Source organism: Pteropus vampyrus, unplaced genomic scaffold (assembly GCF_000151845.1).
Source record: "Pteropus vampyrus isolate Shadow unplaced genomic scaffold, Pvam_2.0 Scaffold56, whole genome shotgun sequence".
Taxonomy (NCBI): Eukaryota; Metazoa; Chordata; class Mammalia; order Chiroptera; family Pteropodidae; genus Pteropus; species Pteropus vampyrus.
This window is the reverse complement of record NW_011888837.1, coordinates 9,366,796-9,382,360: the sequence shown is the minus strand read 5'-3', so window position 1 is coordinate 9,382,360 and position 15,565 is coordinate 9,366,796. Positions and strand designations below refer to the sequence as shown.

Sequence of the window (15,565 nt, the reverse complement as noted above, 5' to 3'; positions counted from 1 at the left end):
GGCCTCAGTTCCTCTCCACCTGGGCTAATATGGGCTCCCTCACAGCATGGTAGATGGCTTTCCCAGAGCTAGTGTCCAACATCCAGATCCCAAAAGAGGATGTAGAAGCCATATCCTTTTCGTAACGAAGCCTGGAAAGTCACAAAGCATCACCTCTGTTGCCCTTCTTTGATTGGAGCTGTCATAAGCTCTCACCCAGAATCTCAGAATGAGACTTTATTTGGAAATAGAATCATCATAGATGGAATTAGGTAAGATGAGGGGTGCTAGAGTAGGCTAGGCCCAAAACCTAATACTACTTGTATGCCTCTCAGAAGACAGCCATGTGAAGACACAGATATACAAGGATATTGCCATGCGAAGATGGAGGTAGAGATTGAAGTAATGCCTTTACAAGCCAAATAACATTAAGGATTGTCAGCTGTCACCAGAAGCTAAGAGGCTTGGAATAGATTCCCCTTCAATGCCTCCAGAAGGAACCAACTCTGCTAACACCTTGATTTCAGACCTGGCATCCAGAACTATGAGAGAATAAATTTCTGTTGCTTTAACCCACCCAGTTGGTAGTACTCTGTAAACCTAGGAAACTAATATAACAGGTAAATAGTAAAAGAAAATATAAATATATATATTGTTTATAACTCCTTTTTTTCCCTCCAATCTGATTTAAAAGACAACTACATAAAGCAATAATTATAAATCTATGTCAATTGGCATACAATGTATAAAAATGTAATTTATGACAATATAAGTAGGGAGATCAAAGTTTTATATCCTATTAAAACTAAGGTAGTATTGATTAGAACTAGACCGTTATAAATTAAGATGTTAATTTATAATTCCCAGAGTAACCACTAGGAAAATAACTCAGGAATACATACTAAAATAAGGAACAAAAGAATTAAAATGGTATACTAGAAAATATATATTTAACACAAAAGAAAGCAGTAACAGAGGACCGAACAAAAAAAAAAAGATATAAAAATCAGTTTTGAAGTATATAATACAATATTGTTGACTATATTCACTATGCTGTGCATCAGATCTCCAGAACTTATTCACTTGCTAGTTGCAAGCGTGTACCCAGTAGCAAAATGACAGAAGGAAGTCCTTATCAGTAATTACATTAAATGCAGTGGAGTAAACTCTTCAGTTAAAAGACAGAGACTGGCAGAATGGATTTAAAATCATAATCCACTACACGCTGTCTATACAAGACACATTTTAGATTCAAAGACAAAATTAGGTTGAAAGTAAAAGGATGAAAAAAGATATGCCATGTAAATAATAACCAAAAGGGCTGGTTATAGTGGAGTGGCTCTACTAATACTAGACAAAATACACTTTAAGACAAAAAACTGTTAAAAGACACAAAGACGGACATTCATTATAATGTTAAAGGGTTGATCCATCAAAAAGACATAAGAATTATAAACATGTATACACCTAAAACAGAGCAGCAAAATAAATGAAGTGAAAACAGAATCGAAGAGAGAAATAGTTCAACAATAATCGATGGAGAATTCAATACTCCACATTCAATAACGGATAAAACAACTAGAAGATCAACAAGGAAACAAAATACTCAACACTACAAATCAACTAGACCTAGCAAACATCTATAGGACATTCCACCCAACAACAGCAGAATACACATTTTCCAGTACGCAAAGATCATTCTCCAAAATAGATCATATGTTAGGACACAAAACAAGTCTCAGTAATTTAAAAAGATCAAAGTCATACAAAATATGTTCTCCAAGTACAACAAAATGAACTTAGAAATCAATAACAGAAGGAAATTTACAAATATGTGGAAACAAAACAACACACTCTTAAATAACCAATGGATCAAAGAAGAAATCACAAGGGAAATTAGAAAATACTTTGAGATGAATGAAAACAAAAGCGCGAGATACCAAAGTCTATGGGATGCAGTGAAAGCAGTGCTCAGAGGGAAATTTGGAGCTATAGATAACTACATTAAAAAAGATCTCAAAGCAATAAGCTTTCACCTTAAGGAACTATAAAAAGAAGAGGAAACTAAACCCAAAGCAAGCAAAAGGAAGGAAATAATGTGAAGATAAATAGAATAGAGAATCAAAAAAAAACCAGAAGCTGGTTTTTTGAAAAGATCAACAAAATCGATAAACCTTTAGCTAGACCTCAGATTCAAAGTAATCTTACTTTTGTTCCCACCACTCCACTGAGATTGCACTTGTTTAATCCAAGGGCCACTGCTATTCTCAACTTAAATTCTTATCAGTGAGTCTATGGCCATGCCACCCTGAACGTGCCTGATCTCGTCTGATCCTGGAAGCTAAGCAGGGTCAGGCCTCATTAGTACTTGGATGGGAGACCACCTAGGAATACCAGGTGCTGTAGGCATATATATATAAAAAATTCTCATCAGCACTTGACACATTTGAGCACTCTCTTCATTTGGATCTCCTGCCACCCTCCCAGTTTTCCTTCTCCATCTCCTTTGCTGGCTTCTCTCCTTAGCTTAATCTCTAATGTTGGACCGAGGGCTCTGTCTAAGCTATCAACAGACTCTTCTTATGTGAAAACATCCCACGGCTTTTAATAGCACCGCTAGACCAATGAACTCCCAAATCTAGGCCCTGAACTCTAGACTTAAATACAACTGCATTTTGGTCATGTCTATACTGGCATGTACATTGGCAATTTCACCCTTTACACACTATGTCAGTGGTATCACTGTTTTTCCAGTGGCACCACCTATCCAGTTGCTCAAGCAACAAAATCTAGGAGTTTACCCTTCTGAACCCAATCAATAAATAAGTGCTGCTATTGTTACCTCTAAAACATATTCTGAATGTGTCCGCTTCCATGTGTTTCCAATACTGCCATCTTAAGGCAGGCCACCACCATTCTTTACTTTCATAACTGCAATAGCCTTCTTAGATTGAGTAGATTGGCTCCCTCAAGAACCATTTTATCTGCTAATTGAAGAAGTTAGAAACCTACAAACTTGTCCCAGAGACCCTCCCATGTAGAGATCTGGGTTGGAATTAGATACTGCCAATTAAATGCACTAGTATAAAGTTTATAAAGAGAAGCAAGGGAGGCAATCTTCCCACTGGTATTGGTGTTGAGAAGCAAGGTCAGAGAGTGCAAGTGTTTAGAGGAAGCTGTAATGATTGGACTCCACATTCCGGTGTCTGGCTAGCTTCCTGGATTAAGTAGTAGTGCCAGGGGTGGCAGGCTTCCTGTACTCTGGATTTCAACTAGTATGGGTACCCTTCAATTCCACAGTCCAGCAGCAGTCCCCCCAAATACTACTCCAGTCCTTGCCATTAACTTTGTAAATGCCTCATTCATTGTTTTTAAACCCCTTTCTGAATAAAATACCTCAACTTGTTTCTGACTTGGCACTCAACCCTGATATACCTAACTGGTGTTCCTGCATCTACTCTTACCTGCCTATAACCCATTCTCCAAAGAGAGAATTCTCTTAATGTAAATCACATTATGTCATCTTCTGTTCAAAATTCTCCAGTGGCTTCCCACCATACTTAGAATACAACTCAAACTCTACTGTGGTACCATGCTCTAACGCTCTGGCGTCTGCCCACTTCTCTGACAGCATCCAGCCATTGGCCTTCTCTCAATTCCTAGAACAGTTCAAGCTTTGACCTAGATCTTTACAATATGCTGTTCCATCTTCATAAAATTCTCTTCTAATTTCTTACATTTTCATGTTGTTTAGATGTTACCTTCTTAGCACCCCACTGTAAAAAGCCACTCTATTTTCTCTATATAGCACTTATTGCTAATTTTTTGTTGTTTGTCACTATTTATTGGCTGCCTCCTCTAAGAATGTGTGTACCATAAAAGTGCGGAGGGACTGTGCCCCTTACAGCAGATCCAGGGCACATTATAGAGTTTAGTCAATATTTGAATGAATGGTTTGGTTTAAATCTGAAAGGAAGGTAAATTCTACTTCTGTTAGAATTATTCCATTGTGTTAGCAAAAACTACAAATTATTCTTAAATTAGGTTAAAAATAATAGCATTTTACCATCTGGGCATGGGTAATAAATTGTTTGGGCACATATTAATTCAACTTCATGCTCTGATTAGAATTTTTAAAACCTGAAAACAAGTCCTTTTTATTAACACTGCAGCTAAAAACAACTGGCTATCCAAAAATCACCTACTTTTTAAAATGGGACTCAGGGGCAAAGGGGGAAGCGAAATATTAGTGGGTAGCTTGCACTCAGGATTATGGCCATTTTTCCCCAAACTACTCTTGATCCTTGCAATATGCTATTGCCCTTTAAGGATAAATTAATTAAATTCATTTTTCTCTTAATGCTACCTCTTAGCTCCATCTGCTGTATCTGGTGGCCTCACACTTGATGAGGTCGCTGGAGAAATAGCACCATCTGCTGGACAAAGGCTACTGTGCGCCTGCATTGGCAATGGGGACCAGTGGCTCTCAACCTTTTCTTCTGCAACTCTGAACTGGAGACCAGTAGGCTTAGCAACTAAGGCCAGCCTTCCAGAAAGCCAAAGAGGAAGCCCTGCAACTCCAGAATTGCTAATAAGATTAAAAGTGTCTGAGGCTTCTAAGAAACCAACTTGGATTTTGACCCAAGATTGAAAATCAGTGCCATTGTGGGAAAGAGCACAACTGAGGTAGTTTTAGATTAACAAACAGGAATTAAAAGGGCCACAACGTCAAGAGACATTCGTTCCCTGTATTCTCTGCTAACAGGATGTTGAAAAAACCTTAGTTCCTTTGTTCTCTTTTTAGAAATTCCAGAGATGAGATTTCTCCTCCTTTCCTAAGGACCATGAATTTATTGGATTTACTTCCTAGCTCACTACCCACTTTCTAGGCATTTTCCTCCTTCACAACCAGTCTACTTTACACCTCAAGTTGTTCCTAAGATCCTTTTCTATCACACTGTGAGTTTCTTAGAATCTAAGAAATATTATACTCACCTTTTCCCTCACTTTTGCACCCCTCTTTGACAAACTGAATGATATTGCAACTTTCTCTTTATTAAAATCTATTTGTCCTCAACTACTCAAAATAATTAACTAGTTTTTCTGGTACCCTTTTTATCATGGACTGTAAATGTCTTGTTGTATAGACTGAATGTTTGTGTCCCCCACAACTGCACATATTGAAATCTAACCCTCAAGGTAACGTATTTGAAAGTGGGAAGGCTTGGCAGAACTCTCATGAATAGGATTAGTGCCCAGACACTGAATTTGCCAGTACCATGATCTTGGACTTCTCAGCCTTCAGAACTGTAAGAAATAAAATTTTGTTTACAATCTATCTGATCTCTGGTATTTTGTTATAGTAGCCTGAAGGGACTAAGACACCTCTCCACCTCAATTCTCGCTGGCTGGACCATGAGTACTCCCCTTTTCCTTTCCAATCTAGACCTTGGTGCATAATTTTTCTCTCATTTCTTCCTTACTTTTCCAATTATCCCTTGACTATCATTAAGAGACACCTTTTTCTGTTATCTTCTCATGAGCTTTTTCAGAAATTATATGGAGTTCAACCTTTTATTACAATCTGTGGCTTCACCATCATTTATAAATTACTTCCAAGATTTATTTAATTTCCTTCTTACTACTCTTCTGGATTTTCATAGCCCTTAGATTTCTTAATTAGCTATTAGAAGATAATTATCAACAAAAAAATCTTTTATATTCCCTGTCCTCTCATATTTGCAAGGCTACTTCCTATTCCTTGTTCAAAGCATTCTCAAAATTTCCCCAGGATTCATGAGTTTTTCTTGATTAGAAGAATTGCCTCCCTGAAGCATTATCTTATATACCTCAAGTGTAAGAGTCCCCAAAACCTAAAAAACCCCACTCATATCCTGAATGTTTACTATCCAGGTGAAAAAAACCAATAAGCAGTGTATATAGAACTCAAATAATAGTCCATGGTTTTCCAATGGCATTCCATTAAAACATACACAATGATTAAGGCAAAAACTAAAATAAAATTCTTACTTTTTCAATTTCTACAGTTTTTCTTTTGATTACGGCAGTTATGTGGTATAGTTGAGGGACCCACACAAAATGAGTGAAGAAAATGTTTTTATTAATCGTAACATGAAATTAACATAACATCCCATTAGAATTTATCCAGGATAAATAAAATTTACATTTCTCACAGCCATTTCAGAGGAAAATAGTACATATTAGGGGTCTTCTGGGTCTTATAAACTGCTATCAGTAAACCTTTTTTAAACAGTAAATAGCAATGAACATATATTCTCAAACTGTGCTAAGGAGTTAGAAAGGTAACTATAAAATCTATAATGATAATAAATGGCAGGATTCGGACTGTTTTGTTAAAAATGTTAAGATGTTAAGAACCACACTGATATATCTACTGTTATATCAGTACACCTTTTTTACTGGTAAGGCAACTGCTTGCTGAGGGTGCCACAAGGATTAGCAAATTTTTTAAGTAACAAATAAGCTCCTTTCCCAATTTTGCTCTCTTTTGGAGCAGAAATAGCTTTGTCTTTTGTATGTAGGGAAGCTAATATTTTGAAATTCAACTGCTGTAATCTTCTAACTTACAATGAAAAGCGGGGATGAATTATTATTAGGAGTAAGTCTTTGGAATACTTCCAGTTTTTAAAATAACAAGGCTTCTGAATAACATCTCGAACCTACCTTTCCATTTTGGTACAAAACTTGATAAACATAATACAGTTGGCCTGTATTGTAGTTTCTTCTATCAATTACATTTTACCTGCAATATGGGTTAGAGCTATGGTTTCAAACAATTTCTACATATAAAGCATCTTTAAATAAGTTTCCTTTTCACTGAACTGAGATTTTTTTCCCACTTATGTGCCTGTGAAAGGTAATCTGAACACACATATATATACTTGCATACATACATGTGCGTTTATGTATATTTTTTAAGTAAATTACTTTTACCATTAGAATAAAACTAGACTACAGGGACAGCTCTGTGAAGACAGTTGGGGCTTCCTTAGAAATCCTCCTCTAGGTTGAAGAAGGCAGGTACAGTTCACTGAAGGATGTGATGAGGCTGTAATAAGTCTTCTCATCATCTGTTAGTCCCGCATTGCCGGGTCTCACCACCACAGCCACATGCACGTCCGCTTCCTCAGCAGCACTGGCCTCTGAAAACCAAAACATGTATCAGAAATGTCAAAAGACGATGTCTGAGGTTTGCTTCAAAGTAATCATGTGGGAACGTAAGAAACAAGTCTGGCCCGGATTTGGTCACTGTTGAAGCTGGAAGGTGGGCACGTGAGTGTTGATTATATTATTCTCTCTTTCATAGCTTTTAATTTTTGTTATAAAAAATGTAAATACATAATTGTACCTGACAGACTAGAATGACAGTATATCTTAGGTATCTGAACTTTATTAAGTATTTATAAATGCAAGACAGAGACATGCTCTGTCCACAACTTTCCTTCATTCCTGTCCATGAGTCTGAGAGAGAAATGAGCTATTTCCCAATAGGCAGGTTGTCAAGACTAATACCAATTAAGGAGATATGGGACAAATGGAATCCTAGGATCTACTCAGGACAAAATACCTGCTCTCATATCCAGAGCCCAAACATGTCACAATCCTTGGCTAGACTGCCTATCTTTTTTGCCTGGAAAATTCCTACTCTTTGGGATTCAGCTCAAGTATCTTCCCAAACCACTACCATGTACTAGAGCACCCTGTGTGCTACTTTAACAGCCTGTATTTAGCTATATCACAACAATATGAACTGACACTCTATTACTTGTTGTCTCTCTCCTCATTAGACTGTGAGTGCCTTAAGATCAGTGACTGCATGGTACGTAGAAGTTAAAATAGGACTAGGAAAATGAAAGCAGGTAAGCTAGGTTATCTTAGGGAATATCTCTAAAATGTCTTGGGCTACATTCCTCTTTCCATTGTTTCCATTTGAAAGCTAACAGCTAATATTTTATATTAATTTAGCACCTACTATATGCCAGCTACTGTTCAAGGAAGAGAACAAAACTTCTGCCTTCATGGAGCTCCTGTTTGCATCTAAATCTTCACAACGACCCTGAGGTAGTATTATTATCTCTATTCTATGAATATGGAAACTCAGAGCTAGCAAGCAGTAGAGCTAAAGTTTGAAACTGTCAGTCTGACTCTGTGATCTGTGCTCCAAGAGTCAGCAAATGATGGCCCGCCACTTGTTTCTGTAAATACAATTTTATTGGAACACAGCCACGCCTATTCCTCTGTGTATTATCTGTAGCTGCTTTGGCACTATAAGGACAGAGCTGAATAGTTGTGACAGAGACTAAAGTATTTACTGTCTGGCCCTTTACAGAACAAGTTTGTCAAAACCTACCACAGAGTACCACTACTCTGAGTGTGGTCTATGGACCAGCAGTGTGGAAATCACCTGGAAGCTTGTTAAAAATGCAGAATCTCAGGTCCCCAATGTAAAATTACTGAATTAGGATCCGCTATTTAATAAAAGACTCCTGGACAGAGGGTGAGATTTGATTTTTAAAAATTTCAAGGAAAGAAAATTGGCAAGAAAAGAGGCAGTCTAAGCAAAGATAAAATACATATGAAAATATTGCAAGAATGGAGCAAGTGAGTATGGGAGGCAGGATACAGGTCAGAGGTGGGGCATACTTGGACAGATAGAAACTGGGGAAGAACTTGAAACACATTCTATGGAATTTAGATTTGGTGTAAGAAACCTCAGTAGTGTCTCAACTTTTGGAAAGCAGTTGCAGCATCTGAATGAATTCATTTAAGGGCAGCGGTGCTCAGAGATAAGGAGTTTCCAGAGAGAGTAAGTGGAGCGGAGCTGTCTCTTCCTCATACCCACCTCCTCAAATGTCTATCTTCTGCTCTTCCTTTGAAAGGGCTTTGACAGTCTCAGAGCAAAAAAAGTGCAAAACAACCCCTTCCTCAGACAAACTCTACAGATGCCATTCATTCCAGCGAAGAGGCAGCTAGCTGGCTTCCATTTCTCCACCCTGGTTCCCAGCATGACTGCCTCATGCAAATCTTTCCTCTTAACTAGCAATCCAGGATCTCCATCAAACTGAGTCACTCGTCCCATGACTGGGACTTGACACTAGCTAGTGACTGTTCTGCATTCAGCCTCTCACTAAGATCACCAAAGGCCAAGATTTGTCCCTAAGCATCTTTTTGCTCTATTTGTATAATACTGAAACATTTAATTAATATTTGTTGGCTTAAAACCCTGGACCACTGTCCTTTCCTCCAAAAGAAAAAAGTCCTTCAGTTCTTTTATACTTGGGTATTATATAGGTATCACTTAGTCTTCCACTCTGCCTTGGCAATGGAAGTCTGGGCTTATGGTACCAAAACACAGGATCAGAGATAAAAAACAAGAACAAGGCAAACAGTCAGCTACTGATAAGACCAGTTCTAGCTCTACTGCTGGATGTAGGACTGGCAGAAGATGAGGGGCAGGAATAAAACTTCTTTGTGGAGGGCTCTGAGGGAGCCAAATTTATTATGAGGCCAACTTGGAGATTATCTCTAATCTCTAAAAAGAATAGGAATAACTTCTGGGACTGTAACCTAAGGAAATGGCTTACGTGAAAAAGACCTGAAATTATAGATATATTCTGATGGCGACTAGAAAAAAAATGTGGCTCAAGACAAGACTATGAAGAAACTGTAAGTGGCCTTAGGGTAGATATAATTATTAATAGTAACCAAAAAGGGAGAGATACAGCAAGGATCTGGGTCTCACAAAATGCTCAGACAGGTTGGCTTTGTGGGGAGCTCCAGACACAAAACAGATCTGTAATTCTAAGCCTGCAGAAACTTACCATTCAAAATACGAAATGCTAAGGAAATGAAATATAGAGCAAACCACAGATTTTCATCTCTAATAGCTCCCTTTATGCGAATGGTCAAAGAAAAGCAATTCAGATTAAACCAGACAAACTCACCAGAACAAGGCCTGTCTCCTTTTCATAAGGAGCAAAATTATCACTTCTCACAGAAACTGTTGGTACACTCCTGACTTACGTAGACATTAAAGTACCCTCCTCACCTCATCACTCTAAACCCTCAAAAGCCATTCTAGGAAGAGGGTATATTGTAGCTTTGAATCAGTAAGAGGCTTCTACACAGAAATACAATAGGCAAACATTTACAGTAAATTTACAGTTCAAAGTAGAGGCTAGGCAAATGTGTGTTGATAAGGCTAATGTTTGATGATGGTACATTTATTTAAGTGGCCTGGCTATCTAGTTACACAATGAACCTTGAAGCAGTGTGTCCATGCATCTGTCTGTCTCATCTTCAGTAAATGTAAAGCTTTCCAAGATGTAGAAAAACTGAGACGCCAGTTTGTAGAAACCCTTGGACTCAAATTGAGCCAAGCCAGAACTTGAAGGACAGGGGCTGAACCCCACTAAATACTATCTACTTAGATCAAAAATTCCAGGTTAGTTTCACCAACTCCTGAAATTTAATAAATATATTAACAATTACTGAACATCTACTGTATGTAGGTGAAATTAAGTCTGTTTCACCCCTCTTTCTCTGGAAAATGTATAACTTCTTGAAGGCATTAGATGATCTATGCTGGTTAAGGTTTTATTCAAAACTGCTTAGCAAATCAGTACGAGCTTATATACCTACAACTCTTGCCTAACATGAGACAAAAGCTCAAGGGCTGACGGTAGAAAAAATATAGTACTTCTATGTACTACCACAAGTAAGACGCCTTTTCCAGCAGCCTGGATTTGCCCTTAAGCCCCATATCTGAAAGTCCTAGTGAGTAGGGGTGACTCTAGTTCTGTGACAACAGCCAGAAGGGCTGGAGAGAGAAGTAACTCCGATAGATGCTAAAGCTGCCTCCAAGGGGCCCAGGAGCCACATGGAGTCAACTAGGCAAGAGAGCACCCCCTGCCCCTGTCTCTTTTCCCTCAACACCCTTGCCCAGCCCTTTGGCACAAAGTATGTTGGAGCAGCTGCACAGTACACAAAGCCCTGTTCTAGGGGTAAATGGAAAGTGAAACTTACAATCCAAGAAAAGTGGAAGAAACACAAATGTATAGAACTACCCTCAAATACAGGTGCAATTACAAAAACATACCAAAAGTAGGCCCCCTGAGAGATGCACATCAATAAGGAGAATAACCATGCAATCAAAAGCCAGGGCCAGGTAGGGCAATGTGAGACAGCCTCATCAACCAGTGGCTTTCAGGTAAGAATAACAGAGACCACTTTTACCCAGCACCCTCTTCGCCTGCCACTGCCTGTTTCTTCATTCACTAACATTTCCCTCTGTAATTCTCCAGAGGATTTACATTCTTACCCAGGCACTTGAGTGTTTTACATTTGATCAAAACTACTCTTTTTTAAAATTTATTTATTTAAATTAGTTTCAAGTATACAATACATTGGTTAGACATCTATATAGTTCATAAAATGATCCCCGCAACTGCTCCCTCTCTCCCCTGGCCCTCCACATAGCCATCATATTAATGCTAACTGCATTCCCTATGCCATGACCATCTATCAATTACTAATTTGTACTTCTTCAACCCTTCACCCAATTCTCCCAGCCTCCTAATCCTCCTCCCCTCTGTCTGTCCCCAAAATGTCCACTGTATTTGTGAGTCTGTTTTTGATTAGTTTGTTCTTTTTGTTCCTTAGATTCCGCATATTAGTGAAATCAAATAGTATTTATCTTTTTCTATCTGACTTATTTCACTCAACATAATAACCTCTAGGTCCATCCATGTTGTTGCAAATGGTAGGATTTCACCTTTTTAATGGCTGAGTAATATTCCATTGTATATATGAATCTCAATCTCTCTCTCTATCTCTGTATCTTGCTGCTGTTAAAATACATTTGATGCAGGTCTGTGACTTTATTGTCCTTAGCTAGCCATGGACCTACCCTCATATTCTTGCCTGCATGCTCCTCTCCACAATGATACCCCTTAAGTCATCCTTTGTTATTTTCCCATTTCATCTGTGTGTGTGTGTGCAAAGGGCTGGGTCAGGAACCATGGATAAAGAGTTAAAATGAGAATAATTTGTTTTTCCAAAGCCACTTCCCCATACACAACCCCCAAGGATGGAAAAATGGAGAGGGAGGTGGGTTGGCTGTTCACTATTTCTTTTTATAAAATGGTTTTATTTTTCAAGGGTCCACACAAAAACTTTCTTTAAAGACACAACATGTTTGTAGTGCCAGGCTCAACTCTCATCTAGAGTAAGAAGTCTGATCACTCACCTAGAGTAACGTCTGTCAGAAACAAGATGTTGTTGGTTGAGCACCCGATGCTGTTTGCAATCTTTCGATAACTCTCACTCTCCACTTTGTACCCAATCTTGGTATCAAAGTGACCGTCAATAAGCTGAATACAGAGAAGGAGAAAGTATGACATTACAAACACACCTGCAACCTGGACCCCTTTTTCTCTCACCCCTTATCTTTGAAACATATGACAATCATAGTGACTTCACCCACTCAATATGTAATAACTGAAAATCTGTTTAATAGAGAACTTTATGGAGGCTACAAACAGTAAATGTAAAGATTTTACAGCAATAAATATTTGAAGAAAACTACCAATTCAACATATATTAAGATCATTTTATAATCTACTTTTCTTTCATTAGCATTAATTTTATATCCAAAACCTTTTAAATATACATGTCCTACTTTCTATCCTTGAAACACTATTTGCACTCAAACTACTTATTGGACTGAAAGTTTCATGCCTGCTGAAAGGTTCTGAACATTGTCCTTTTAATCCCAGAATGAACGGATTTCTCTAACCTGCCTAATTAGTAAGTTGTTACTTTCCTTTTAAGAAACTTTCATTTTCTGATTAAAACATTTTGAAATTCTACCCAAGAGCTAGTATATATACCCTTGCTGTCTTAGAATTAGGGTCAAACGAATAACTTGATAATTTATACAACAGTGATTAAAATAAGTACACATTAAGGATCAGCTTTTACAATGTGATCTCTGTAATATTTTCAGAACTTTTTGCAAACTAAAAGCAAGCCTAATAATCATTCAAAGACAAATTAAGGTAATATTAATATGATATTTTTAACTTTTAAAAAGACTGGTCTTGTATATTCTTTTTCTCAAATCTGCCTCAGTAACTAGAGAATAAAGTTTCTATTATTTAATTCAGTAGGTAATAATCATACCTGTATTCACCTTATTGTCTGTTACAACGGAGAGCAAAAAAGAAGCTTACATCTGTATTCAGAGGACAACAGTTACCAGTAATTGGAAGACTTTATTACTTATTTAATATGTGATTTAGAACTAAGATGAGAAGCAGGAAAGTACTAAAATGAGAATAGTACACTCTCCAAAGCCCAAATGTTCTCTGTACATGGTAGAGACTCGATAAATATTTATTTTAAATAACAGCTGGCTCAGTGAACTGTTGTATGTGACTAAGTTCAGCCTGTATTGAGTTTTTGAAGCCCTAAATGTATTCCTTCCTGCCAATGACCACCCTGTCTTCCAGAGGGCATAGGGATGGGAGGACAGAGGGGTTAGCAGCAATTTTTTCATGTACAAGAAACATAACAAGTGGCCTTAACTTATCACTGTTTAATAACGTCCCCAGTTCTCTTACATAATACAGGTTCTGCTAAAATAAAATCTGTCTCTCTCTAAAGTACCAGAAATTAACAATTCACCTTGTACTCTGCTGCATTCAAAAAGTCTTGTTATTTTGGGGGGAATAGTAGCCTATCACTATTTTACATTTACCTGCTACTTCAAACAACCAAAGCAGCATGCCATTAGTTTCCTTTGGGTTGACAATTTTCTAATATTGGCAAGATAAGCCGATTTACAAGTTAGCTCATATCTTGTTACTTGTATTTTATATGTGGTTCTAGTACTATTGTCATCAGAATGACTTAGACCTGACTATTCAGATTTGCTAGGAAGCAGGGCCCAGGTATCTACATTTTTAATAAACTCCCCAGGTGATCCTTACGCATAACAAAGTTTAAGAACCTTTGATGCAAAGATTGGTACCACAGAAATATTTCACCCTTGCCTATATTGTGCCCCACCTCCGCTGTTTTTCCATTTCCCTTTACAGTGTGCTTAGAATATATAAAATATACGCAATGATCTGAATGCTGATTTAGCTTATAACTGTGGTATATTCCTTTAACATTCATTATTTCATGCTTTGATAGTGTCAAAAAAGATAGTAATCAGGTAACCTACCTCAAGAATATCTCCCTCTGTAGAATGCCCAAATAATAGTTTCTGTGCTTCTACGCTCCCTGAAGAATAGACATACACCTTCATTCCAGCCTCTCTCCACTTTCTGACTGCTGGAACTACATCTTCAAAAACCCTAGAGGGAAGACTACCAAGTTAAAATGCAGGAACATGTAACCTAGCCAGATGAAAACCAGTCAAAACAGCTGCCACGAGTTTCTCTATTTGTGCTCAAATGGTCTCCACAAGAAGCAACTCCATGAGACTGTGAACCTCTGTAGGTCTAATACATGTGTCACTGGAGTTCTCGGATCAAAGTTTAAAAGCAACAATTTATGTGGGGCAAACAGTTTTTGACGGCTCTACTAATGATAGACAAAAGTGATTCCAAATAAAGGGATGAAATAAGAAAGTGATTTTTTAAATTCCCAAGGAACCCAAAAAGGCAAATGACCATATTGTACTATTATGTAATCTTTGATGTAATTCATGACAAAAAAAAAGGTTAAATTATGCCCAGTGTGCCTTAAGAAAGCATGGAAATGTTTTTAGAAAGATCTACACCCACACAATTAAAAGAAAAAATGTTTGGGGGCTCAACGCTATTAATCATTGATTACCTAGAAAACAATTATATTTCTTGAGAACGAAGAAAACCTAAAGTTTTACTATACAGAAAAAAAATTATGTAACAAATCAGCTAAGAGACTTGTACCATCTCACACTTGCTAATCAGCAAACAGTTTCTAGTTGTCTGATTCCTGATGCTCAGTCTTGATTACCAGTTCTACGGTATCTTCTACATTCAGTAGTGGAAATATCACAGGAGATGGGTGAAAAGAGAAGCACAAGGAACTTGAGATGTGGAGCCAATCATCTTTAAAAGATTAACTAAAAAACGTGAGAAGTCCTCTACTAGGTAAAACTGTTTAATATGTTGCACAAACTGAAAGAAAGAGATCCACTAGTTCAAAAACAGCACACAAATTATGAGTTACTTTGTGTGTTGCTTTGCACTCATGGAGACAGGGCTTTTCTATGTTGAATATGCAGATTGTTTTTGCTCCAAAGCGAGGTTTAGAAGCCCAAGATAACTTATTTCAAGTCCTGGTTTTATGATTAAGGAACCAACACTAAGAGAAGGAATGGCCAAGTACTTCGAGCATAGTCTCCCAGCTCCATTCTTTGGAATGCTTTATAAAGTGATCTAGCTGATATTCCCACGCTATTGGTCCATCCTGAAATTCCAATGCAGCCTTTAAAAGGTAGAAGCCCCTTGAAAAGTACATTAATAAGGAATGAGATCTCATTTACGGG

General features: G+C 37.7%; 1 protein-coding gene and 1 pseudogene across 1 annotated transcript in view; one reads left to right on the top strand and one right to left on the bottom strand.

The window, feature by feature from the left end:
* The first annotated feature begins 2,269 nt into the window (after window positions 1-2,269).
* Window positions 2,270-2,388, top strand: LOC111740044 (annotated as a pseudogene).
* A 3,691-nt stretch (window positions 2,389-6,079) lies between these two features.
* ENOPH1 (enolase-phosphatase 1) overlaps window positions 6,080-15,565 on the bottom strand; it is a 27,560-nt gene continuing 18,074 nt past the window's right edge. The window contains 3 exon segments of the mRNA XM_011360606.2: window positions 6,080-7,163; window positions 12,269-12,392; window positions 14,252-14,580. Of these exon segments, the coding sequence (XP_011358908.1) occupies window positions 7,024-7,163; window positions 12,269-12,392; window positions 14,252-14,580 (593 nt within the window). The 3' untranslated portion in view covers window positions 6,080-7,023.